At 40.7% G+C, this 24,774-nt stretch overlaps 2 protein-coding genes across 4 annotated transcripts in view; one reads left to right on the forward strand and one right to left on the reverse strand.

Annotated features, from left to right (window-relative positions):
• RBBP4 (RB binding protein 4, chromatin remodeling factor) overlaps positions 1-9,870 on the reverse strand; it is a 16,541-nt gene extending 6,671 nt beyond the window's left edge. Inside the window, exons 1-3 of one of the 2 annotated variants that reach the window (XM_006054647.3) lie at positions 9,711-9,870; positions 9,005-9,152; positions 5,514-5,659 (exon numbers count right to left, since the gene is read on the reverse strand). In XM_006054647.3, coding sequence (XP_006054709.1) covers positions 5,514-5,659; positions 9,005-9,152; positions 9,711-9,726 — 310 coding nt within the window. In that variant the 5' untranslated portion in view covers positions 9,727-9,870. Of the gene's footprint in view, positions 1-5,513; positions 5,660-9,004; positions 9,153-9,510; positions 9,535-9,710 lie in introns of those variants that run through there. The other variant, XM_044937974.2, reaches the window with a different exon arrangement.
• Positions 9,871-10,267: 397 nt separating this feature from the next.
• ZBTB8OS (zinc finger and BTB domain containing 8 opposite strand) lies at positions 10,268-22,841 on the forward strand. Of its 2 annotated transcripts, none has more exons than XM_025278495.2 (7): positions 10,268-10,628; positions 17,233-17,257; positions 17,528-17,649; positions 17,863-17,945; positions 19,181-19,233; positions 20,680-20,716; positions 22,179-22,841. In XM_025278495.2, the coding sequence occupies exons 3-7, from the start codon at positions 17,577-17,579 to the stop codon at positions 22,263-22,265; spliced, it is 333 nt and encodes a 110-aa protein (XP_025134280.1). In that variant the 5' UTR covers positions 10,268-10,628; positions 17,233-17,257; positions 17,528-17,576; the 3' UTR covers positions 22,266-22,841. The 2 variants fall into 2 exon arrangements, with proteins under 2 accessions (XP_025134280.1, XP_006080954.2); XM_006080892.3 differs by having other exon boundaries at positions 10,273-10,624.
• The last annotated feature ends 1,933 nt before the right edge of the window (positions 22,842-24,774 follow it).

The raw sequence follows: 24,774 nt of genomic DNA on the forward strand, positions 1-24,774 counted from the left end.
ACAACTACTGAAGCCTGCACGCTGTAGGGCCTGCAAGCTACAACTAATGAGCCCCTGTGGCGCAACTACTTAAGCCCACACGCCTAGAGCCTGTGCTCTGAAACGAGAAAAGCAGCCCCACTCTTGCAACTGACAAAGCCCGCATGCAGCAATAAAGAACCAGTGCAGCCAGAAATAAATAAATAAACGAGTAACTATATCAGTGTGTGTTAAAAAAAAATCAGCTTAGAGGATTCACAACTGAGATTTATGAAGACGAGGATTCATCTATTTAACACATAATCAGGGACTGCTCAAATTTAAGGTGAGAGCAAAGACACCAAATCTGATGTAGGGAACAAAGACTGACGTATCAATGTACAATACAGTGAATGACTATCAAGGTCTAACTACATTCCTATTTTGTTTGCTTCCCTCGTAAAATACTATTTAATATAACAATATGCTTAAATATGAAATATAACAATATGCTTAAACTGTGTAGCCTGATGAATTTTTACACATGCATACATCAGGGGAGTTACCACCCGATAAAAACATGGAACATCTCTAGCACTCTCATCCTCCCACAAGGCATTTCTGTATCCCTCCCAACTAATACTGCTGGACAAACTAGATAACCAGCATTCTAATTTCTACCACTTTGCCATTTTTTTAGTCCATAAACATTTTGAAACTAAGAATAAGTTGCAATATCTTGAGTCAAATATTCCAATTATTTCATCATGACTTAATACTAGTTTATTACATATAACTGAAGTAGAAGACTAAAGACAACTCAAAAACAAACACTCCCCCTCAAAACCAATTCCCCAATAAGTTGCTAAAAATAAACTCGTTGATATTTCAAGATCTTGGTAACAGAATCTGAAGTAAAATTTCAAACCTATTTTCAGGGCTTCAAATATGACCATAGCTAGGCTGAATGTAATACAAATACATAAATTCTTTTAAATGTCAAAACAAGCCTAAGCCAATTTTTTTGTTCTTTCATCTTGAAAGTTCAATGATCTTTTGAAGCTCTGTCACCAAGTACCTCAGATCAAATGGGACTAAGCAGATGGTAATCAATTTTAATAGCTCGAGCTCAGACTTTAGGACACTTCATCTAAGAGCAAGGAGGGACTAGGAATCTATCTGTGTAACACCTTAAGAAGCTTTAAGAGACATTGGTATGTATCTACTTCCACCATTGTTGAGACCATATGGAGAGACCACCTGCTCCCCTTTAAGCAACAAGCTTGTCCAGCCATCTGAGTGATTTGAAGCAAGGAGGAGATGGAAAAGGAAGAGAAAAGGAAGGTATGTAACCTTAGGGGAAGTTACCCAGTTTTCTTGTGAGGATTAAATAGGGGGATGTATGCAGTCATACAATCATGTCATATACATTACTTTTATTTTCATAGTTTCTCTAGTGTTAAGTATTAGGGGGACAAAGGTATCATCAGAAAAGCAAATCAGCAAAAGGAAATTGGTTTGATGCCACTCAAAAAACAAAATAGATAATCAACAAGGATTTAGAACTTCCAGATGTACAAGCTAGGTTTAGAAAAGATTAACCAGAGATCAAATTGGCAACATTTGTTGGATCATAGAGAAAGCAAGAGAATTTCAGAAAACCATCTAATTCTCTGCTTCACTGACTACACTAAAGCCTTTGACTGTGTGGCACAACAAACTGTGGAAAATTCTTAAAGAAATGGGAATACCAGACCACCTTATCTGTCTGAGAAACCTGTATGCAGGTCAAGAAGCAACAGTTAGAACCAGATATGGGAGAAGGAAATGGCAACCCACTCGAGTGTTCTTGCCTGGAGAATCCCAGGGACGGGGGATCCTGGTGGGCTGCTGTATATGGGGTTGCAGAGAGTCAGACACGACTGAAGCAACTTAGCAGCGGCAAAGTCCATACAAAGCATAGAAATACATTTTAATTATCATAAATTTAAATCACACTTGGGAAATCACTTGGGCTTTTGAAGATCAGTGAGGATCAGAATGCATAACTCCTTTATTTTTTTTCAATTCAGTGTCTAGAATTTTCTGGTAAATTCTCACATTTTATTTTCCTTGGGAGACACAGGCCTCGTGGCTGTATTTCTAGCTTTTTTCCCTTAAACCAATGGGCATCAAATCTGTCTCCAGTGCCGGTAAATAAAAGAAAAGCTTTTAAAGTAGGATGTATGCGGTAAAAAAAAAAAAAAAAAAAAAAAAAAAAAAAAGAACCAGATATGGAACAGTGGACTGACTCCAAATTGAGGAAGAAGTACGTCAAGACTGTATATGGTCACCCTTCTTATTTAACTTATATGCAGAGTTCATTATGTGAAATGCCTAGCTAGATGAATCACAAGCTGGAATCAAGATTGCGGGAGAAATATCAACAACTTCAGATATGAAGATGCTGGGAAAGACTGAAGGCAAACAGAGAAGGGGGCTGCAGAGGATGAGATGGTTAGAGAGCATCACTGACTCAATGGACATGAGTTTGAGCAAACTCCGGGAGATAGTGAAGGACAAGGAAGCCTGGTGCGCTGCAGTCCACAGGCATGCAAAGAGTGGGACAGACTTATCGATTAAACAACAACAACATAAGGAATTATACCCAATGTTGTGGTAGCCTTAATGAAATATGGGAAAAACAAAAACAAAACACCCAATGAATCATTATGTTGAACATCTGAAACACAACACTGTAAATCAACTATTTAAAATTTTAATGGTCAAAACAGAGAAGTACCAGAAAACAGATAACTATTTTAAAACCTTGGAGGGATTTGAAAGGCCTTTCAAAGAATGATAAAATCTGAAGGACACCAAAGGAAAGGTTGGATAATTAAAAATTCACAGCTTCTCAAGTAAATAGGGAACTCAGTGGTAAAGAACACAACTAAATAGCTGTGGCTCAGTGGTCAAGAATCCGTCTGCCAATGCAGGAGACATGGGTTCCAGCCTTGATCTGAGAAGATCCCACATGCTGCGAAGCAACTAGGCCCATGTGCCACAACTACTGAGCCTGTGCTCTGCAACAAGAGAACCCACTGCGATGAGAGAAGCCAGTGCACCACAAGGAAGCCCTCCTTGGTGTAACTCGAGAAAAGCCTGCCCAGCAGCAAGGATCCAGCACAGTCATAAATAAATTTAAATAAATAGGATTCAAGATTATAAAATAAACAGGAAAAATTATCTATAACCTATTAGTTAGGGATAACTTACATTACATATATAGTTAACTCAAAAGAAAAAATGAGGAAAACACATAAATAGGCAGTTCAAGAGACAGACAAAAGATAAATATTTTAACGTAAGTCCAACATCACAAATAACTTAAAAAGCAAGTTAGGGAATTCCTGGAGGTCCAGTGGTCAAGACTCTGTACTTTTGCTGTCAAGGGTGCTAATGCGATTCCTCATGGGGGAACTAAGATTCTGTAAGCCCCGTGGAGCAGCCATTAAAAACCAAATGACATGAAAACCAAAACCAAGAAAGAAAACACCCCTCCAACAACAACAAAGTAAAATGAGAGCGCAGCATTCAATGCTGGTAAAAGCATGCAGAAACAGACATCAATGTATCTGCTACTGGTGAAATTGAGAGTCTTTTTTGGAGGGCAACTTAGCAGTACCAATATACTTGGAAATGTTCTTGCAAATTAATCAACATTCAATTTAGATAATTGTCCTACAGCAAAACTATGCAAGATATATGCACAAAGACTATTTTTGAAGTCAAAAGATTGGAAACCACTTAAAAGTTAATTGAGGGATGGTTAACCACAGCATAGTATACAGCCATCAAAAGGAGGCACATTCCCATATGCTCAACAAAAAAGATGGCTGGGATACATGAGACTGCGAAGTATATTTTATCTTACATTCCCAGTACAAAGAAAAACTACCTAGCCTTAGTACTTAACGTATCTGTTGAGTGAGTGATCCAATAATTGGGATAAATCATTTAAGAAACTATCAATTTAACAGTGATCCATAAAGGACAGATTTATGTGGTGAGGGGTTCACATAGTTGCTTCGAATTTTTTTTTTTTTGTCTGCACTACATGGGCTTGTGAGATCTTATTTCCCAGACCAGGGAGCAAACAGCACCTGCCCCCCACCCCCCACCCCCCACTGAAAGCAGTAAGTCCTAACCACTGGACCACCAGGGAAAGCCCTGCTTCAATTTTTAAAGACAATTTATTATATTACCAATCAGAATATTTGCTTTATACTGAAATAACTAAAAATTCTATTTAAAGACAGTTTGTCTTAATAAAAAGAAAACAGGCTCAGGGAGGCTAAAAGATTTATCCTCAAACTACACAGCTAGTGAGCAGCACAACAGGGTCCCAAGCCCTAGTCTTCTGATTCTTTTTTTCTAACAACAAAAAAATTTGCTATTTTTGGCTGTGCGGCATGTGGGATCTTAGTTCCCCAACCAGGGACTGAACCTATGCCCCTTGCAGTTTAAGCATAGATCCCTCCATCACTACTAATGCCTACCCAGAGAATATCTCTGCAGTAACCATACCCTACAGCCCACACACACAGATCAGTGAAGCAAAATCATGTTTGCTGGCCCTTATCCTAAGAACTTATTTTGCATTCTGCTAAGCTAAATACAGAATGATCAAAAGAATAACTGCACATTACAATCTTGGCAAATAACTGGAAACCAAAATAACTTAAATAACAGAATGGATTCGATTAATCTGCAGAAATCTAAGATAAGGAAACATTACACATTCATTTTTTGGGGCCACAAATCTCAATACTGAAAGTCTATCTTCTACCTTTGGTAATAATTTGAGTTCAAGGACAATAATAAAGGAAACCCACTCATTTCTATCTCTTCTGAAAGGGAAAAAAATAATTTATGAATAGTTAAGCCCTAACGTTATCATCTAAAAATAGGATATAATTAAACACTCATTTAATTTTTATATACTACACAGCAAATACCATAGTTAAGTCCTTTCTACCACTTAAACCTGGAAAGGGTAATTTAAGCCAGTGCTTTTCAATCTTTTTTCCCCCCCATTATTGCCCCATAAGATATTTTGACACCTTAATGAAATTCTAATACCACAGATAACCTGTGTATTTGTTTATGCATGCTATGTATATCTGTGCTTGAAACAGTTCAAAGAATAAGACTGTTTTCACACATGCCCCACTCTGAGAATCAATTTTCAATTCCCCAGGGGCAGTATCTTCCATGTTGAGAATGCAAGCATGCATGGCAATAATATATGGTGGATTTTAGCTTCTTGAAATTTGCCTACCACCAAATTTAGTTGAAGGAAGTTTATAGAAAAATTACAGAACCAAGTACATGTTACATGTCTTCTGACATCTAATATCTATACTGAAAATCAGGCTTTTCAAAGCTTAATATCTTGTTCTTGAGAGGCTACTTTATCAAACTGTACACACTTTTTTATGATAATTCAGAGATACAAAAATATAACCAAAATAAGTATCATCCCTCCCTTCACCTTTAATTAAGACTCCTACCTCCTTTTTCACTGTCATAGTGTGAAGCATCAAACTGAGCGTCATCGTTAGGGAGCTGCACGCTGGCTATCACAAGGTGGTTTTGCTCATCTGATGTGTGTGTCCCCAGGACAAGTCGATGAATACTGAAATCTTTCCCTTCTGGTCTGTAATAGCAACATATGGTCAGTATTCAATTTAGTAAACTAAGAGAGACCACAAAGTCAGTGACATACACGTATATACAAGACATTATTACAAACAGGATTTGAGAGAAAGAAGTCATTAAGAGCCGTATTTCCTTACTTTTAACATATCTTCCACAGAGCTGAGGGCAGGTACCACATACCACTTAATTTCGTAATTACTTCTTAACTTGGCCAAATATTTACAATTACTTTTGAGGAAAAAGTCTGACAGAATAAAATAAAAATTAATTATTCATCCTTTACAAGGAGCTGGAGAGAAAAAAACCAATTGTTGGGTATATGAACACTTCTGGTTACTTCATTAAAATGGAAAGGGACTGACATCAGGTAAGCTAATGTCTCAAAATGAGATAAAACCCAGAAGAGGGGGACAAGAGCTTTGAAAGACAGTATTCCAAGGGAGGTAAGCAAAGATGAAGGTTACAACACTATGAAGTAATATTCTAATTTAAAGATGGTTTACGAAAACGGACTTCCTTGGTGGCTCAGACAGTTAAGAATCTGCCTGCAATGCAGGAGACCTGGGTTCAATCACTGAGTCAGGAAGATCAACTGGAGAAGGCAATGGCTACCCACTCCAATATTCTTGCCTGGAGAATTCCATGGACAGAGGAGTCTGGCAGGCCACAGCCCATGGGGTGGCCTAAGATTAACTAACTAACTAACAGAACTAGGACTGAATCTAAATCTGACTTTGAATGTGGGAAACAGTGGGAGAGAAGGTCAAAAGGCAGATTGAAATCAGACCCTAGGGTACTGAATGTTTGCTTAACATCCGAACTCTCTACTAAAAGGAACAAAGAACCATGGAAAATTTATAAGGGATGTACCATAATTTGAGTTATGTCAAAAGGATTAATTCAGTGTAAAGCATAAAGCAGAGATTCTTCAAGTGTGGTATGGGGAACAAAAGCATTCACATTATCTGGGAACTCCCACATGCAAATTCTCAAATCCACTATAGACATACTCAATGAGAAACTTAGGGGGGGTGATTTGTGGTGCTTAACAGTCTGTTCTGGGAATTCCCTGGTGGTCCAGTGGCTAAGACACTGTGCTCCCAATGCAGGGGGGCTGGGTTCCATCCCTGGTCAGGGAACTAGTTCCCATGTGCCACAACTAAGACTCTATGCAGCCAAATAAATAAATAAATATTAAAAAAAAAGAAAAGAAAAAACCAGTCTGTTCTACAGGGAATTTCCTGGCAGTCCAGTGGTTAGGACTCAATGCTTTCTTAATTCCTCGTTGGAGATCTAAGATTCTGCAGCTTCAGGGCATGGCCAGTGTAAAAAAAAAAAAAAAAGTTTTCCGATTCCTTCAGCTGATTATGATGCCTGTTAAAAGTTTGAGAACCCCAGTCTAGATGGGAAAGATGCTACACAAGAATTCATCAGGGCTTATAAACAGACTGCCAAGTCAAGAAAGGGCTGGGGGGAGGGGTGGGGGGAACAGATCTAAGAAATGTCAAACCAAAGTCAACTATGATAAGGAGAAATATAAACAATAGAAGAAAGCTGGGTTGGTATCGCCATAGAAAAAATACACTTAGTTTGGACTACATCATGTAGGGGAAGCTAATAAGATACTCCAGAGAAGACACCAATGATAACAGGCAGCTGGAAATTCAGGTAGAGCTCAGAAGCTGGGTGTAGAGATAACCAGCAGAAATTCCTCTGCACGCTTTCAGATACCCTATGTGCAAAAAGAAGAGGAAATATAAGAGGGCTGCCAACATAAAGTTGGGGATACTTGTATTTACAAAGTTAAACTACTAAAGGAAGTGTGGGAGTGAAGAAAAGTATTACAAAACTACAACCGTATCATTCTTTCTAAGAAACAGAATATAAATAAACACCAAAACACACAGACACACATTAAACAGACATTAGGGAGAGTTGTTGTAAGTAATCCCATCCTAAAAAAATAAATAACACTGTTATACAAGAACAATACCAAAATAAAGGAAGGGTATTTGGACCAAAGTCTAATCCTGCAGAAAGGCTTATTCACCTACATCTGTAAAGCAGAAAACTACTAAGAAGAACACAGATTTCAGCCTTGGGTTATTCAGTCTTAAGTCAAAGTGAAGTCGCTCAGTCGTGTCCGACTTTTTGCGACCCTATGGACTGTAGCCTACCAGGCTCCTCCCTCCATGGGATTCTCCAGGCAAGAGTACTGGAGAGGGTTGCCATTTCTTTCTCCAGGGGATCTTCCCGGACCCAGGGATCGAACCCGGGTCTCCTGCATTCCAGGCAGACGCTTTAACCTCTGAGCCATAGCAAGTGCTTGTGTTTTCCAAACCTAGCTAATCACATTACATGGAAAGCTTTTCCAGAATGATTTAGTAAGGACAGGGTGGCCAATATTTGGGATCCTTTGGTCCAATACAATTTACCACCTGACTATAGTAAATCTAGAATTACTGCCCAAACTATTTTTAAGTATCCTGCCACAAGTTCCTAAGTGGTCTGAACTACTGACAACTAACAGAAATGACTCCTCTTACCCTGAATTCAAATAATTCTGATAATCAACTGAATATGGGAACTCCTAATTAACATACTTAGGACAAGGAGGGAGGTTTAAAAGGGAGGGGACATAAGTATACTTATTGCTACTTCATCTAATGTATGGCAGAAACTAATATAATACTGTAAAGCAATTATCCTCCAATTAAAAAGAAATTAATTAAAAAAAAATCCTTAGGACAGATTCCCCCCCTTTTAAATGCCAACCGGAGATTAGTAGGCTCATATTGTTGTTAATAATATTTGCATAAATTGTCAATTATTTTTTGAGCAGAAACATAGTCAAATAACCACAATTCACAAATATCCTGACTTCTAAAGTCCTGAATTTTGAAGAAATGTACTTATTCAGTACACATGTAATTTTTAAAGGTTGTTCTGAGTGGCAGGTTATCATGTCACAATCATCTCTGCATTAACCAGATAGTACAAACGACTGTGAGATTCAAAATTTTTTTTGTTGAAAGAACTGCATTTACCATAATCACTTTTTGAAAGCTGACAAATTTTTACATTACTGTTTGGTCTACTACAGTTATAATACGCCTATTCAATTCAGTTATCAGAAAAAGAAGACATCAACATGTTTTCTCTTATCAGGTAAACTGCAAAGTAGTTTCACATTTTGTCTTTTTTGGCCTAGAAAAAAAATGTCCCCAATAGGTTCTGATCACGTGTCCGCTCCGGGTGACTGGAGAGAGGAAAACAGGGATAATCAATGTGAGAAATCTACACTGAGAACACAACAAAATAACATTCAACGGATTCTTATCACCTGGTTACATCTGGAAGCCACTGTGCAGTTAGGCTAGGCCACTCCAGAGCATGGGTCATCACCAAATCGTAAAGAAAAGGGGTGTTCTTTTTCCATATTTTGTATTCTTCGTTGATCACACGTTCCTCTACTGCGTCATCAAAGGCTGCTAAAAAATAAAAAACAAATTAAGTTAGCGACCACAAATGGAAACCGAGTAAACACTTCCAAAGCCACAGGCACTCCTAAATCCCGATTCTGAAATGGAGATCTGTCTAAATCTCCCCGAGGCACAGCCACCAACGCCGCTCTCCGGCCTCGCGGGGCTTTAACTGCTGGGCTCATCGCTGCCAAATGCCGTTAGCCGCTCGGGCGACGGCGTCGGGAGGAGCACAGAACCGGCCGGGAGGCCGGAGCATCGGCCTTTGCGGGTAGCAAGCACTGCAGGGAGGACCCGGAAAGAGGCGAGCAGACCGACAGGGCGTGCGGAGAAGGACCAAACACCCGCCGGGGACCCAAATGCCTGCCTCAAGCCGCTGCGCCGGGGCCTCAGCTCTGGAGGAGCTGGCGCGCCGTTAACCCGCCCCGCGGAGCGATTCCCCTCACGCCTGCGATGGCGGGGACGACACTCAGCTGAGTCTGGCCTGCCCTCACTGTTAGGCCGTTTCGAGGCCGCTACGCAACCCCGGCACCCCCCACTCTCCTGGGGCCGCCCCGGAACCCTCACCTTCCTTGTCGGCCATGGCGGGTAGGCAAGCCGGCGGGGATCCCGGGGTTGAGCGTTGCGGGAGGGGCGGGGAGCCTGCGGGCGCTCGCTCTGCGCGCGCGGCCTCTATTGTTTCCTGCTGCCCCTGCGTGAGGGATGACTCGCGCACCTTCGCGCCAACACCGGCCAATCGGAGTGCGCCGAGCGGCGAGGTGGGCGGGGAAGTCGCATTCGTAACCTATCCAGACGCGTAGAGTCTCTTGCCGCGGGGCCGAGGCGCGCGCTCCGCCCCTGCCCCCACACGGCCCCGAGCTGACTTCCTTCGCTTGCGCGCGCGCGGGTTGGTGAGAGTGAGCCGCCCGAAGTCACGTGAGAGGTTTAGGCTGCACGCTCCTGGGGGGCAGCCATTTTCTTGAGCGTTCAGCTAGCGACCCCTTGAAAGTAGGGCTTCGAATGAGAAATCTAGGATGTTTTCGGGTCTAGTTGGCCACGCTAGGGGTAAACTGGCAAGAAAGGCCTTTATTACACCTCGAGGTATCTTAATTCAAGTGTTGTCCTATTCCTAGATCCTCCAGTATATTTGTTCCCTTACTTCTTAGGACTATTGATGAAGCACGTCCAGAAAATGGGTCCTTGGACTTCTAAAGAACTCCAAACGGCGAGACCTAGAACGGAAGTCTTAAGGGATTAAGGTTTAGGGGATTAAGTCCTCGAGGACGGCGTCCTAGCCCTTTAAGGGTGTCAGTCTAGGGGCGGAGTCTTAGGCGGATATTGTAAGTCCGGGCTGAAGTCCGGCCGATGAAGGGCGGAAGTTGAGTTTGGGTCCAAACCCGCAATCATGGCGCAGGAAGGGGAAGATGTAAGAGATTACAATTTGACTGAGGAGCAGAAGGCGATCAAGGCCAAGTATCCTCCAGTCAGTCGGAAGTACGAGTGTGAGTAGGTGGCTCACTTCTCTCCTTGCGGGAGGGCTCTGGCTCCCTCTTCCACTTTGCGCCTTAGGGTGGTTCAGGCATTACCCCGTTTCGCCCTGTGTGAATGCTCTTCTGAGCTAATCCCGGGAAAGCTGAAACGCTGAAGAATAAAGACGCCTGGTCTGAGAGTCGGGAAACCTGGGCTCCCACATATATAATAACTTGAACTCTCCTTGTATATGCCTAGTCACATTTATCTTATGGGAAGTTTTGTTGTTTAGTTGCTAAGTCCTGTCAGATTCTGCTACCTCAAGGACTGCTGCTCGCCAGCTCCCTTTCCCCCTCCCCCCATCTCCTGGAATTTGTTCAAATTTATGTCCAATCAGTCGGTGATGTTATGGAACAATCTAATCCTTTGCCCCCACCCCCCGATTTCTTTTTGCCTTCAATTTTCCCATCATCAGTGAAAGTCGCTAAGTCGTGTCGGACTGTTTGTAACCCCATGGATTATACAGTCCATGAAGTTCTCCTGGCCATAATACTGGAGTGGGTAGCCTTTCACTTCTCCAGGAAATCTTAAGAACCCAAGGATGGAACCCAGGTCTCCCTCAATGCAGCTTTACCAGCTGAACCAGCAGGAAGCATCAGGGTGGTTTCCAGTGAGTTGGCTGTTTTGCACCAAGTGGCCAAAGTATTGGAACTTCAGCTTCAACTATAGTCCTTCCAATGAATATTCAGGGTTAATGTCGTTAAGAATCGACTGGTTTGATCTCCTTGCAGGCCAAGGGACTCCCAAGACCTTCTCCAGCACCACAATTCAAAAGCATCAATTCTCCCGCGCTCAGCCTTTATGGTCCAGCGCTCACATCCGTCTGTGTGTATGCATAGTCGCTCAGTCCTGTCGACCCTTTGCAACCCCATGGACTGTAGTACACCACGTTCCTCTCCATTGGGATTCTCCAGGCAAGAATTCTGGAGTGGGTTGCCATGCCCTCCTCCAGGGGATCTTCCCATCCCAGATCGAACCCAGGTCTCCCACATTGCAGACAGGTTCTTTACCGTCTGAGCCACCAGCGAAGCCCCACATCCGTAAAAGACTGTTGTAAAAACTATAGCTTTGTCTACACAGACCTTTGAGGGAGTTTTACTGGTGTGTTCATTGTGAAGATAGCTGTGTTTTCAAGTGTTTCATGTAACCACCCCCATCCCCACCTATCTTCAACAGTCCTGTAGTTAGAATGTGGCTAGGGTGGAGGACTCAGAAAGTTATAAGTAGAGGACTACTAATGTCTTACTTGTATCCTGTGTTAGTAAAAGGACCTGGTTTTGCCATTTGTAGCTTAGTGACTTTAGGCAAATCACATAACCTGTTTTTGCATTCTGTTCCTTCCTGTGAGGGCAAAATGAGATAATAATAAATGTAAAAATATAGTGCAGACTCTAAAGTTAGTCTATATAAATGTTAAATTGTTAGCCCTAAAGGTGGATGTGGTTTGGAGAGCACAAATCTGGCTCTTATTTCCCCTCTAAAGTTCTTTAATTTCACATTGTTCTCTGTATGCTGCTGTTTAGTTGCTAAGTCCTGTCCAACTCTTTGTGACCCCATGGACTATAGCCCACCAGGCTCCTTTGTCCATGGGTTTCCCAAGGAAAAATACTGGCGTGGGTTGACATTTCCTTCTCCAGGGGATCTTCCCAGCCCGGGTCTGGGAAAACCGTCTCCTGCTTGGCAGGCAGATTCTCTTATTACTGAGCCACCTGGGAAAGTCCTCTGTATAGAGTACAACTATTTATCATAGCATACTAGGCTCTGTACTTTCTAGATCCTGCGTGTCTCCCTAGCTCATTTTTCTGTTCAATCAATTCAGTTATTTACTCAGCTCCAACTCTGCAACCTCATGGACTGCAGCACACCAGGCTTCCTTGTCCATCACCAACTCCCGGAACTTGCTCAAACTCGTCAATCGAGTTGGTAATGCCATCCAACCATCTCATCCTCTGTCCCCTTCTCCTCCTGCCTTCAATCTTTCCTAGCATCAGGGTCTTCTCAAATGACTCAATTCTTCACATCAGGTAGTTAAAGTATTGGAGTTTCAGCTTCACATCAGCCCTTCCAATGAACATTTAGGACTGATTTCCTTTAGGATGGACTGGTTGGATCTCCTTGCAGTCCAAGGGACTCTCAAGAGTCTTCTCCAACACCACAGTTCAAAAGCATCAATTCTTCGGTGCTCAGCTTTCTTTATAGTCCAACTCTCACATCCATACCTGACTACTGGAAAAACCATAGCCTTGACTAGACGGACCTTTGTTGGCAAAGTAATGTCTCTGCTTTTTAATATGCTGTCTAGGTTGGTCATAGCTTTTCTTCCAAGGAGCAAGTGTCTTTTAATTTCATGGCTGCAGTCACCATCTGCAGTAATTTTGGAGCCCAAGAAAATAAAGTCTGTCGTTTCCATTGTTTCCCCATCTAGTTGCCATGAAGAGATGGGATAGGGTGCTGTGATATTTGTTTTTTGAATGTTAAGTTTTAAGCCTACTTTTTCACTCTTTCACTTTCATCAAGAGGCTCTTTAGTTCCTCTTCTCTTTCTGCCATAGGGTGGTGTCTGAGGTTTTTGATATTTCTCCCAGCAATCTTGATTCCAGCTTGTGCTTCATCCAGCCTGGCATTTCTCATGATGTACTCTGCATAGAAGTTAAATAAGCAGGGTGACAGCATATAGCCTTGAAGTACTCCTCTCCCAATTTTGAACCAGTCTGTTGTTCCATGTCTGATTCTAATCATTGCTTCTTGACCTGCATACAGATTTCTCAGGAGGCTGGTAAGGTGGTCTGGTATTCCCAGCATTTTTCTCTTAGTTTTTTAAGAATTACCTATGATTCAGAATTCAAAAAGTATGACAGGTATGTGGTGAAAAGTCAGCTCTGATCCCAGGCCCCTTAGCCTTGCTTTCTAGATCAGCCAGTCATAACATTTTTATATGTGTACATGCAAAGATGTACTTTAATTTACTCAATTTCTAGTTGGTGGACATTTACATTTGTGCCGTCTATGGGGTCGCACAGAGTCGGACACGACTGAAGCGACTTAGCAGCAGCAGCAGCAGCTATTAGAAATAATGCAGCAGTGAATATAGCCGTACATCCATTGTTTGGCACATGTGCAAGTGTATCTGTAGAATAAATTTCCAAAAGTTACATTACTTTAGTAAAGGGTATCTGCATTTTATCAGTATTTTTAAAAATTGGAGTATAGTTGATGTACTGTGGGTGCTTTGCTCAGTTGCTGAATCATGTCCAACTCTGTAACACCATGGGATATAGCCCACTAGGTTCCTCTGTCCGTGGGATTCTCCAGGCAAGAATACTGGAGTGGGTTACCATTTCCTCCTCCACTGGACCTTCCTGACCCAGGGATCAAACCCACATCTCTTGGGTCTGCTGCACTGGCAGATGGATTCTTTACCAGTGTGCCAGGTGGAAAGGCCCCAGGTGATTCACAGTGTTGGTTACTTTCTGCTGTACAGTCAAGTGATTCAGTTATATATACACTCTTTTTGATACCTGCATTTTAAAGTTCTATAATTATTGCGAACTCACTGTTGAAGTTTCACCAATTTATACTCTCACTAGCATTGTATGAGTATGCCTCTTTCCTCACACCCTGTGATATCATTCACTATAGTTTACTTTTGTTTGAGAGTTTTGTATAAATGGAATCACATAGTACACATTCTTTTATATCTGGCGTCTTCACTGAGTATCACTGAAAAATGTTAGACATTAAAGTGGTGAGTGGACTTTATTCAGTAATTATGGACAGCAGGGGAAAGAGCTGAGATCCCTTTGGATTTGTGCAGAGGAGATTGGACTTTTTAAAAGAAGACTGAGAGATGGGGGAGAGCAGAGTTTCAGTAGAGACTAGAAATGAAAAATTACAAAAGCTTGGTCAGTGTCAATGTCATTGGAGCAGCAGTGTTTGCTAGCTGGCAGTTACCAGGTTAGAATTCTCTCCCACGGAGCCTGGGAGTTCTTCCTGATGATTACATTTCGGAGGAATGGGAAAGATACTTGGGAGTTGTAAGAGATAAATATTCACAGTCGTAAGCCCTTTTTAGTGAATGCTCTGAGAAAGGGAGGTCAAGGACCTATTGTCAGGGGTTGTCTTGGAACAAAAGATAAATTCTCCTACAGTGTATAGCTTTCTCAGGCAGGCATTGTAACGGTGGGGCCACGATGATCCTAGGTACACAGGCTTAAGCTGCTAGAAGCCACGCTAAAGCTAATCAGGTCTCTTAGTGCAGGGGTTTGGATGGAGATATGTGTGTGAGAGTTCTGCAGTTTTCACTTAATGTTTTTGAGACTCTTGTTAATGCACATATCACTAGTTCATGCTGCTTTATTGCTGAGCAGTGTGGCCTAGTAATCCTCAGTTTATTTATTCATTCTCTTCACAAACATTGGGTTTTTAATTTGGGGGAATAAAGTTGCTGTGAACATTCTGCTATGTCCTTCTGTGGCCACATGCTTTCATTTCTCTAGCATTAAAATGTGTTGCTTTCCTTTAACTTGTTTGTCATCTCTGGTGGTCATTGAGCCCATTAGTGTCTAAAATGTACTGAGGCCTCAGTAGTATTTTGAGTAAATCAGAGGTGAGCTTAAACCCTGAGTGTTACCAGAAGATGTGTTATGATGTAAAGGGCACTAAACTGGGAGTCAGAAAATCTCAATTCTAGTCCCAACTCTAATCAGCAGTATGGTCCTAAACAAGTTATACAATCTCTCAGGATTTCAGGTTTCTTCTTTAATTGAAGGATTTCTGTTAAATGGTCTCTGAGGTTTCATTCCAGCTTGAATATTCTATGATCCTAAGTAGGAAGAATCGATGGAAGTCAGGGTTAAGAGTGAAGAATAGACTCTGAAATATTAAAATAACAGCTCCAATGGTAAATTACTACACTTGCAGCTGTTACTTCCTGGTGTTGCTGTGAGACTATCAGGAAAAAGCTTGTAATACATATTGTGGAGTTTACCTTTAAAAACTATTTTACTGACCAAGGATATCATGAGGATTCTTTCAAATGCAAGAAAGTAACAAATATAAAACTTGACTCTTGTTAAAAATAAAAGCCTGTTTTGTCTGGGATTTGGCTAGCTGTTCATGAAAAGGCGAGACTGGGAAATCTGGAATTTTATATCTTTGATGATGTAGTTTCTAGAATTTTGGTCATTTATGAACAGAGGAGCCTGGCAGGCTACAGTTTATGGGGTTGCAAAGAGTCAGACTAAAATCATGGCATCCGGTCCCATCATTTCATGGCAAATAGAAGGGGAAACAATGGAAACAATGGCTGACTTTATTTTTCTGGGCTCCAAAATCACTGCAGATGGTGATTGCAGCCATGAAATTAAAAGACACTTGCTCCTTGGAAGGAAAGTTATGACCAACCTAGACAGCATATTAGAAAGCAGAGACATTACTTTGCCAACAAAGGTCTGCTAGTCAAGGCTATGGTTTTTCCAGTAGTCATGTATGGATGTGAGAGTTGGACTGTGAAGAAAGCTGAGCGCTGAAGAATTGATGCTTTTGAACTGTGGTGTTGGAGAAGACTCTTGAGAGTCCCTTGGACTGCAAGGAGATCCAACCAGTCCATCCTAAAGGAGATCAGTCCTGGGTGTTCATTGGTAGAACTGATGCTGAAGCTGAAACTCGAATACTTTGGCCACCTGATGCGAAGAGTTGACTCATTTGAAAAGACCCTGATGCTGAGAAAGATTGAGGGCAGGAGGAGAAGGGGATGACAGAGGATGAGATGGTTGGATGGTATCACGGACTCAGTGGACATGGGTTCAAGTAAACTCTGGGAGTTGGTGATAGACAGGGAGGCCTGGCATGCTGCGGTTCATGGGGTCGCAAAGAATTGGACACGACTGAGCAACTGAACTGAACTGAAAGAGTCAGACATGACTGAGCGATAACACACACACAAGTAGATATTAGGAAAGATACTGATTTGTTTTGTTGGGGAATGTAACTAATAGCAGGAAATGGCATTTGTTTATTGAAAAACTATGATGTATTAGTGAAGTAGGAAATGGCAACCCACTCCAGTATTCTTGTCTGGAAAATTCCATGGACAGAGGAGCCTGGTGGGCTACAGTCCATGGGATTGCAGAGTCTAACATGACTGGGCACTTTTTAGATCACCTAGAAGACTGCAGGGCATGTGGGATCTTAGTTCCTCAACCAGAGATTGAACCTGTGTGTGGAGGCCTAATAACTACTGGACTGCCAGGGAATTCTCATCATTCATTTAAATATAAATCTTGGCTTTAAAAGAAATATCCCTTTATCATCAATATGCTAATGTTATGTAACTATTCTATTACTTAATATTAGTTCATTCATTTAATATTAATTGAATAATAACTAAAGGCTTAGAAATTTTTTAAAATAAACCTTAACAATGACAACTTTTGTGTAAATGGTTAGTGAAAGGTGGATGGTCAACCTACATTTTCTTGTTCTTCAAGAATGATATTCTTAATAATAATCTAGAGTCATTTTCTTGTGATTTGCCAGTCAAGTCTAGTTACTTATTACTGTTTTTTTCCTCTCTCCCTCAGATTTGGATCATACAGCTGATGTCCAGTGAGTAGAGCTAGAGTTTATGCCTTTGAAATCATGTGCTTAACACAGGAAGACTGATCTTTTAATCTTGCAAGTCCCTAGTTTTAATTTTTCTCCTCTGTTTTGGTTTCTTTAGAACATGAAAATGATGGTTCAAAAGCACCTGGTTTCAGTGTCATTAAATTGATTGAGGCCTTTGCTTTTGCATTTACAGTGTTGATTTTACTTTGCTGTCGAGTTTTCTGTCTTGCAGTGAATCATATTACACGAGGCACGAATGCATTTCTTTAGGTTACATGCTTGGGGAGACACTCTGGAGGAAGCTTTTGAACAATGTGCAATGGCCATGTTTGGTTACATGACAGATACTGGGACTGTGGAGCCCCTGCAAACAATAGAAGTAGAAACCCAAGGTAATCAATTTGTTCACAAGGAAGAAATTGTTATACAGGGATTCAGATGCTATATAATTTCAGTATACACTTACAGGAGGTACAACAAAGTTGATTGTGAGCTTGTTCTTTCAAGGAGCGTAAGAAATTTATTACACTGTATAATTCCAACAAGTTTTCAGAGATGAGAATTATTAAACACCGTTCTTTATGGTTCTTTCTGACCCTGTGTAGGCGATGACTTACAATCTCTTCTGTTTCACTTTCTGGATGAGTGGCTTTATAAATTCAGTGCTGATGAATTCTTCATACCCCGGGTAAGCAAGTTTTTCTTTTTTACTGAACAAATGCATTTTGAGTCCATATTTTAGAGTAAAACTAGTGATTTAAAACAGAACATTCTATTTAAAATAGAATATATGATGTAAAATGAAACCATTCAGATATGTAAGATGACGTGCAGAAATTATGGTGACCATAGGCTCTTCTTGGTTAACCTGAGTTTGCCTATGTACGTGCGTCTTGTATTTAGATCTCATATACTCGTCACTCACTGTATCTTGAGTCAGAAGAATGCACATACTCTCTTCTCTGTTGGCATGTTTTATGTCTCTCAAGTTTGAGCTTTTTAAATGTTCGTCCATAAGTTCCTCTTGTCCCATTTGATATTTAGCAGGTCTGCTGTGTTGTTATTGTTGTTTAGTTGTTCAGTGGTGTCTGACTTTTTTCTCAAAACAGTAACCTGCCAGGCTCTTCTGTCCATGGGATTTCCCAGGCAAGAATACTGAGTGTGTTGCCATTTCCTTTTTCAGGGGATCTTCCTGACCCAGGGATCAAACCTGTCTCCTGCATTGCAGGCTAATCTTTACCCCTGAGCCATTGGTGCTTTTAGGGAATTCCCTGGCGGTCCACTGGTTAGGACTCTGTACTCTCACTGCTGATGGCCCTGAGATCCTGCAAGCTGTGCAGTACAGCCAGAAGAAGAATAAAATAGTGCTTTTGGTTTCCTTAATGTGGAAAGGGAAAAGCCAAAGGGAGGTTACTTTTTGCCATCAGCCTCCAGAAGGGAACACCTCTCCAACCTTAATTGTTTCTAACACACCTGGCCTTACTTGCTCCATAATTCCTCCATTCACTCCCCTACCAGCTCCACTACATATATTCTTCTAACTGGGTCATTTGTCCTACAGAATTCAAGAGCCTATAATATTATATAAAAATAGGCGGAGAGTTTTATCACCTCTAAATACATAAAGCTGAAAAAAAAAACCCAGAATGATTGAAGTCCTAGGTCATCCTCCACTACATATCTTACAGGAAAATTCTCGTGACTTATACTTTAAATTGTACATTTTCAATAATACCTCCCTTGAATGGGTAAGAAAAAGCCTTATTTTCTTAAAATACATAGTTTGTTGTTAACATTTTGATTTTCTTTGCTTCAAAGAAGTTGTATGCTATTATCTTGGAAAAGTGATAACCTTGACATGTTTTAATAGATGGTCTATTATGAACTTCTATTAAAATTAAAAGAACACTTTTTCTTCTTTAGGAAGTCAAAGTACTTAATATCGACCAAAGAAATTTCAAAATACGGTCAATTGGGTAAGTTTTGAAAACCTTTTAAGTTACAGGTCATGTAAAATGTTAAGTTACAGTCTTCAGTGTACTCAGTGAGCAGGAAGACAAACAGAAACATTAAATCAGGAGACCAGTTGCATCCCTATAGGGCTTTGCAGGTTAAGCTTGGTGAGCCACCTAGGAGCAAGGGTTCACCTCAGCTTTGGAGGACCAGAAACTTGTCAGAACATAGGTGATTTGGATTGGTAAACAGAATTCCCAATTTGTGATTTTCAACACAAAAACATATATCACTGATGGATGGCGCGGATATTTGCGTACAACCTAGCTTGGTGATGAGAAATGCTGATGTAGCCTTTCTTATAGATCCTCACACCTAGACTCCATTCAAACCAGTTCCTTCTATTAACAAGTTATACTTTTCCTTCCTGAGTTTGCAAACGCTTGATTAGGGCACTTTGATTGGATTTCGTGTTTTCCAAGTTTCTTCGGTTATCTAATGATATCTTTTAGGTTACTTTTATATAAAACTTAGCTTTTCCATTCTATGTTGAATTTTTACATCTCTTTTGTAAAGTGAGATCTTTTATTATCTCCTACTCCCGCCCTTTTTTTTTAATGAATAAGAAAACAGAGTTGTCCAAGGGTAATTAGCTGATAAATAGTTGAACAGAGTTTTAAAACTGTGCTCTTTCTGGTACTGCTACTGCTTTTACTACTGTGAACTTCAGCTACTTTAGTGTTGAAGGGAGAGAGGATACTCATCTCAAGTTCTAGGAGCATGAGTACCCTTCTAGGGCCTACCAGGTACATACCATGGCCATTTTTTGAGAAGTCATAAAATACAAACTTAAGTTCAAATCGTATTATGGAATCTTGTATTTTGCCTTTATGGTGCTCAGACCTGCTTTCTACAATGGAAGATATTTAACCAGTTCTATAGCCCTGAGTACAGTGAAAATTTTGAACATGTTCCTCTATTATGAACCAGTATTCATTAAACAATGTTATTGAGAATCTACCTATGTACACTGTACTATGACATTATCAACCTTGTTGAAAGGGAGATCGTACAAGTTCAGTAGCTATATCTGCTGACCATCAAACTGAAATTTATAGCTCCTTTCTCCCTCATCCCTTTGTGCTTTCTAGTATCTTACGTGTGTGTGCTCAGTTGTGCCCGATTCTTTGTGATCCCATGGTCCGCAGCCTGCCAGGCTCCTCTATCCATGGAATTTTCCATGTAAAATTCCTGGGATAGGTTGCCATTTTGTCCTGCAGGGATCTTCCTGACCCAGGGATCGAACCACATCTCCTGCATCACCTGCATTAGCAGCTGGTTTCTTTAACACTGAGCCACCTGGGAAGTGTATCTTAACCACATTTATAAGGCTTATCTTAAAACGTAGAAAAAGAGAATAAATGTTGAATCCTGGAAATCTTAATCACGTTTTACTCCTTCTTCTCAAGGTGGGGAGAAGAATTCTCATTGTCCAAGCACCCTCAGGTATGTTTTAAAATCCAGCCATTTAAAAATATTTTATTTGACCTTACCATAAAAAAGTCAGTGTATGTTAGAGTTAACTTACTAGTTCTCATAAGTTGGTATAAACTCCTAAATTTTTCCCAGACTGATATGACCTGTATGGACATGTTATGTAAAAACCCTGCAATTTCTGATTTGGAAGATTAGGAGTCTGCCTCGGGCTATAGGGTCAGGTTTGTTACAGAGTGTTTCGGGGCTGAAGAGTCGCTTTCCCTTTTTGAGCTTTCATATCTTTCCCTGTAATGAAGATGTTGGATTGGATGTTCTCTAAACATCCAATGTTTTGGATACTAGAAAGCCTAAGAAAAAGGAGTTCTCTTTTGTGCTTCTCCAGATCCAGTATTTGCCAGTGTATTTGGCTTCACTGTGTACTAGTCAAATCTGTTTGAATAGGGGTAGGCCATTTTTTTCCTAATGTTTTCTGCTTTGTGGACTGATAACGATAGAAGAGCAACTACTCTACTCATATATAGCACTAAACAGCCATGGACAACACCTAAATGAATGAATGTGAATGTGTTCCAGTAAAGTGTTTTTTTTCACTCCCCTCCCCCGACTACCATTTAGAAATGTAAAAGTTACTCTTACAATTGGGGCTTACATTTATGTGTGGAGCTATACAAAAATAGGTGGGAGGCCAATTTGACCTTTAATTTGTAGTTTACTGACCCCTGTGTTTAGGCCAAGAAGACTTAAATTCTTTGGAGTTGACTGAGAAATCATGTAGTAGCTTCCAGCAGCTGCAGTAGCGTTTCTTCAGTGTAATAAAATGAAGCTTCGTGAGAGAGCCTCAGGGCAGAGGAATTTAAGAAGAATAGAAACCAGTAGAGAAAAAAAAAAAACAAAACAAAGAAACCAGTAGAGGTGGAGCATGTGGATTGAAAACAAGTTATTTTTATAATATAAATTACAGTAGCATTTTCTTTTGAATATATTATGTTTGAGATGCCTATTAGATATCTAAATAGAGATATTGGATAATAGTAGGCATTTGTCTGTAGGATGGCTGCTATTCAGAGAACGGAATAGGCTGAGTTCCCAGGGCCCAGGCTAAACAGTACAGAAGAGGAAGCCTTAAGAAGGAGCCCTGACCCACACAGTGAGAGAGCTTCGTGTTCTTGGAGTCAACCCATTTGGTAAATGTAAAGGCTGGTGCCCAGAGGGGTCAGACAGCCTCTGGTCCAGGTGCAAACAAGCCAGGACTATAGAGTGCTCCATCTCCTAAGTCTAGGCCAGTGCTTTTTCCTGTGCACATTTGTCTCTCATTTTTACTGCTTCAGTGGATAATACTATACTCGTTTGATAACTGATTGTTTCATATGAGTTTTTCAGAATAACATTAAAAGTTTGACTTTCTGCCAATTGTTACTAGAGTTAATGGTTCTGATTTCAGTGTCTTTTTTTTCTTTAACCCCAACTTTAGGGAACTGAAGTCAAAGCAATAACGTACTCAGCAATGCAGGTCTATAATGAAGAGAAGCCAGAAGTTTTTGTGATCATTGACATTTAAGATACCAAAAAAAAAAAAAAGAGATTCCTATGAAGAACTGTTTTTTTCTCTTCCTTTTGACAAGATACCATGATATAAACTCTACATGGAGAATTTATATATGGAGTTTTGCAGAACAGAAATTTTTGACTTAAAGTGTGACTTTCAGAAATGGAAAATCAAGATACAGCCTTGGTCTTTGTTACCCAAACAGTCAAATTTTAAATAAGTCTCTAAGTGGCAAGCATGGCTCCTCCTTCATTGATTCCCCTTTGTAGCACAGGTGCTTTACACCTTTCCAACGGAATGCAAGTCCTCCAGCCTGGTCCCGAGAATGATCATTGACGTAAGAGCAGCCCGAGAGACTCTGAAGCCCCTGTACTCTTACTGACTGCACCTTGGAGAAAACGTAATTTGAGAAATCCTACAGCCAGTATTTTGCTTTTCTTCCAAAGTGGTTAACACATATATTTTCTATATGTACATTAAAAGAGGTTGTGTTTTGGATTGCTATGGGACAGAGCCCAATCCTGTACTCCAGTTGGTTTTCTTAGATGAAATAATTATATTTGAACAATTGGAAGGCTTTTCTAGAAACAGTCCTGATTTACTTTTACTTTTTTTTTTTTTAGCACTGATATACTGACACTTTTTCCCGTAAGATAAAACCTGATTCATATACAAATGGGCCTTTCTTTCTAACATACAATTTTATATTAAAGCCAGTATATTTATACAGTTAGAGAAAAGGAGAATTTTTTAAAGTTTCTTTGGTTTTTAAAAATTACCTAAGCTCTTCATTTCTAAGAAGACAAGAGGCCAGGAAAACAACTTTAAAATGATCTGAACTTTTCGAAGTAGATAACTTTGAAAAAATCAAACTGCTTTCATTTGACTTGCAATATTATTCCATTCTCTGTTCACAGATTGAGGTATTCTTCCTTGCAAAGTTGCTATTTATTCACATGTTAGTGAGAAAAGATTACCACTGGGTGGTGTCAAATATCATTACAGTGTGCTGAACTTGATCTAAAAGAAGATGGTCTGTGAGCTTTCTAAGTGTTCTGTCTGAGCACCATCTTATTTTTCTCCGGGGATTTAGCACAAAGACAAGGGCAAGAGCCTATGGTTTGGATAGTTAGCTTTTCAAGGATCACTGAGGTAGCACTCCTTCACCTTTCTTAGTCTCAGGCACATTTTGTATGTTTATTGATTGATTGGCCTCACCAAGCGGCTTTCCGGATCTTAGTTCATTCTAGCTCAAGTCACTTTTCCACGCTGCCTCCCTAACTACTCAAGGTTCAGGGGTCTTTGAATTTAAGCCTCTCTACTTAGCTTTAAAGATTTAGGCTTCCCAGTTGGCTCAGTGGTAAAAAAAAAAAAAAAGGTTGCCTGCCGCTGCAGGTGAAGCAGGAAATTTGGGTTTGATCCCTGGGTCAGGAAGATCCCCTGGAGAAGGAAATGGCAACCCACTCCAATATTCTTGCCTGGGAAATCCCAGAGGAGTCTGGCGGGCTACAGTCAATGAGGTCACAAAAGAGTCGGACACGACTTAGCGACTAAACAACAGCAACGAAAGATTTGCAGGCTTATTCAGTTTCACTTGTTTGATGTTCACTAGTCTAGATGACACATAATACACGTTATGACTCAGTGGTCAGTGGACTGAGTCTCTTAGAGCGCTGTCACTTTTAGCAGAGACCGCAGATGAGCTGCTTGAGCACGTCCGTAAGAACGCTAGAACTGCAGGTCACAAGCTTCGATTCCTAGCCTTTGCTCTCCTGCTTGACCGTGAGCCCGTTTCCTCATCTATGTATGAAAGGTGTGCATTAGTGATTCCTCCGTTTCTTTCCAATTTTAAATGTCTGTGATCTAGTAATATATTTTAAACAACTGAGCTGAGGAAGAGAAGATACCTGGAACAGCTGGAACAGTAGTTTAGCCTGAAAGGTCCAAATCACGCCATCTAGGTCTGCTACTGGTCAGACAGCCATTGTCATGGTACAGCGGTGTGTAACGTGATGGCGGCGACTTCAGGAAAGCAACGGTAGTGATGTGATGACTTTTTCTCACTGATGCCTTGGCTAAGTGGTTGCATGTGCCTATAACCACTCCTGTCAGTTCTCTTTCCACCTTGCTGTTACCACGTGGGCTCTGGCAAAGGATGTTCAAGAAGAAAAGGTGGGAAAATAGTTTATACCCTCCTGGAAGTTGGGGAAGTGCCCCTTGGAGACTAGAATTCTGCCCCTTTCTGCAGTCTGAGCTTCAGAAGGTTTGGGAAATTCCAGACAGACTGAGAATTGAGTTTCTTCATCTAAAAAATCAGGAAGTTGGAAAAGATACTCTCTGAAAGCTCCTTCCAGAATAAACTTACTCAGCACTTAGTGACTGTAGTAATTGACCAGTTATTAATATTTCCCATATAATACACTCTGTTTTGTTACCTGTGAAATGAACAAATAGTTAATGTTGAATTCTGGACATGCAAGGAAGTCCTCTTAGGACTTTCTGTTGGCCCTCTTAGGGCCAA

Source organism: Bubalus bubalis, chromosome 2 (genome assembly GCF_019923935.1).
Source record: "Bubalus bubalis isolate 160015118507 breed Murrah chromosome 2, NDDB_SH_1, whole genome shotgun sequence".
NCBI lineage: Eukaryota > Metazoa > Chordata > Mammalia > Artiodactyla > Bovidae > Bubalus > Bubalus bubalis.

Coding starts and splice junctions, on each gene's coding strand:
- ZBTB8OS (XM_006080892.3), top strand. CDS start 10,528: ATGGCGCAGGAAGGGGAAGATGTAAGAGATTACAATTTGACTGAGGAG. Junction 10,625..17,232: donor AGTCAGTCGGAAGTACGAGT/GTGAGTAGGTGG, acceptor TCTCTCCCTCAG/ATTTGGATCATACAGCTGAT. Junction 19,234..20,679: donor TTCAAAATACGGTCAATTGG/GTAAGTTTTGAA, acceptor CTTCTTCTCAAG/GTGGGGAGAAGAATTCTCAT.